The sequence below is a fragment of the Tasmannia lanceolata genome, unplaced genomic scaffold (genome assembly GCF_043159265.1).
Source record: "Tasmannia lanceolata isolate RefF3 unplaced genomic scaffold, GAP_Taslan_0.1 ptg000020l, whole genome shotgun sequence".
NCBI lineage: Eukaryota > Viridiplantae > Streptophyta > Magnoliopsida > Canellales > Winteraceae > Tasmannia > Tasmannia lanceolata.
In genome coordinates this window covers 19,049,092-19,051,456 of record NW_027518697.1, presented here as the reverse complement: position 1 = coordinate 19,051,456, position 2,365 = coordinate 19,049,092, and the positions used below count along the sequence as shown (strand labels likewise).

Below are 2,365 nucleotides of genomic sequence, written 5' to 3'. Positions count from 1 at the left end.
GAGACTGTTAAGAATTTGATAGATTCTTTCCATGGCATAGGGATGATGTCTGCTGGTATTGTAAAGAGTGTTAATGCAGTATCTGATAGAGACCTAGGTGTTCTCTCAGCGAACCAGGTGCAATCCCATTTGAAAGTAAAGAGGAAGAGCAATATGGGCCAAGACGCTGTCAATGTGGCCAACCATTTCCAGCAGAAACGTGCAGAAGACCCATAATTCTTTTTTTCTATGGAGTTAGACATAGATGGGACGATGAGGTCCATGTTCTGGGCAGATGCGAGGGCGAGGGATTCTTACATTACCTTCAGTGATGTTATTGTCTTTGATGTGACGTACAAGACCAATCGATATTTGATGCCCTTCGCACCATTTACAGGAGTCAACCATCACAAGCAGTCTATTCTGTTCGGATGTGCACTCCTAGCTGATGAGACTGAGGAGACATTCACATGGTTATTTGAGCAGTGGCTCACATGTATGTATGGGAAAGCTCCAGGAGCTATCATTACTGATATGGATGGGGCAATGCGGAATACGATTAAGACTGTCTTCCCAAATACCCGTCACCGATACTGTTCGTGGCACATTGGGAGGCACTTAGTTGAAAATGTTGCTGCAATGAGAGAGGCAGAGAGTGAGTTTATGAAAGACTACAACCATTGGTTTTACTCAAATGAAATAGATGAATGTGAGATTGAATGGGCTAAATTAGTTGAGAAGCATAAGATTGATGAGAAGCATTGGCTTTCCAAGATGTGGGAGCTTAGGATTCATTGGGTGCCGGCATATTGGCGAGGTACTTTCACTGCAGGCATGACTTCTAGTCAGCGTAGTGAAAGCATGAATGCTTACTTTGATGGTTTTGTAAACCAAAAGACTTCCCTCCATGATTTCCTAGACCAGTACGAGAAAGCGCTTGCTGACCGTCGTAGGAAGGAAACAGAGGAAGATTTTAAGTCGAAAAATTCAAAGGCTACAATGATAACATTAAGCCCATTGGAAAAGGAAGCTGGAAAATACTATACAAGGGCTATTTTAGGGCTATTTCAGGCGGAGCTTAAGAAAAGTTATGATTATTGGTGTAAGAAGCTTACTAAGGATGGGAATGTCACAACATACACTGTAGTACGCATGGATGGTGATTTTGAAACCAAAAAAGGACATATTGTTCTATATAGCGATGCCAAATGTGTAAATGCGACTTGTGACTGTGTGATGGTCGAGAATTTAGGTATATTATGCAGACATATACTTAAAATTTTTGAGAAGAAGTGTTTAACTGTTATTCCTGAGAGTTACATACTTAAGAGATGGACAGTTGATGCACGATATCAAGTGTTGGGTAAAGTTCCTACAAGGGAACAAGGTAGGGAAAAGGGCGTAACTCTGTTGAGGAGGTGTTGTTTAAAAGCAAAACAACGAAGTTTGGAAGAGGAATCTTATAATGATGAGACTCTTTTCAACAAAATGGAAGAAATGTACGATGCATTGTTGGCGGGAGTCGAGCAAAAGAAGAAAGAGAAGCAAAGTGTGTCAGAAATCATTGGCAGCCAAGTGCAGTCGAACTTTGTTTGTAGTCAAATACCGGAGATAACTATCCGAGACCCACCAGTTGTGAAGACCAAGGGCCGCCCGAAGATTGCTTCACGGATGAAATCTTCAATATAGACCTCTCAAGAAGAACCAAAGAAACGGAAGTGCTCTTATTGTGGGAAAATGGGTCATTATTTGACAACTTGTGAGAAGAAAGTTAAGGACGAACAAAAACGAAAGAAACAGAAGGTTTGGAGGCTTCTTTTTTTTTTTAATTTACAAATGTAAAGATTGTCTTCTTTTTTGTTGTAAATTTTAAAACCATGTGAGTTAATGTTTATTTCTGCCTATAGATGCATATAATGGAGGAGATGACTACAAGGGAGGAGGGGGAGGAAGATGAAGAAGAAGATATTGCATCCTGATATTGCTCATTTAGCTAGGTATGTGATATTGCTCTAGTTATGTGATATTGCTCTTCTGAGCCATTGTTTTTTAAAAAAATCAAAATAGAGTTTTGTTTTCCTTCTCTGATTGCTACTTTGTTTTGGATTTTGAGAACCATTGATTTATGCTCAAATTTATGTTTAGTCGCTGTTTGTACTAAAAAAAATAACAGATTGCTTACTCCAAACGAAAAATAACAGATTGTTTACTCAAATTAATGTGATATGCTCAAATTTGAGTCCATTATTAGATATCTGTTTAGTCCATGTATGTTTTACAATTTGAGAACCATTGATATGTACAACTTGTTGATTAGAGAGTAATAATATTTTTCCTTGTTTTTTTCTCAATGCAGGTAGCAAGTTGTTTTGTATAATTTAGAGTA

The 2,365-nt window shown here is 38.5% G+C and overlaps 1 protein-coding gene across 1 annotated transcript; it reads left to right on the top strand.

The window, feature by feature from the left end:
• Window positions 1–252: 252 nt before the first annotated feature.
• LOC143853854 (protein FAR1-RELATED SEQUENCE 5-like) lies at window positions 253–1,668 on the top strand. The gene has a single exon (XM_077363563.1). It carries the CDS (start codon window positions 253–255, stop codon window positions 1,666–1,668), a length of 1,416 nt encoding a protein of 471 aa, XP_077219678.1.
• The last annotated feature ends 697 nt before the right edge of the window (window positions 1,669–2,365 follow it).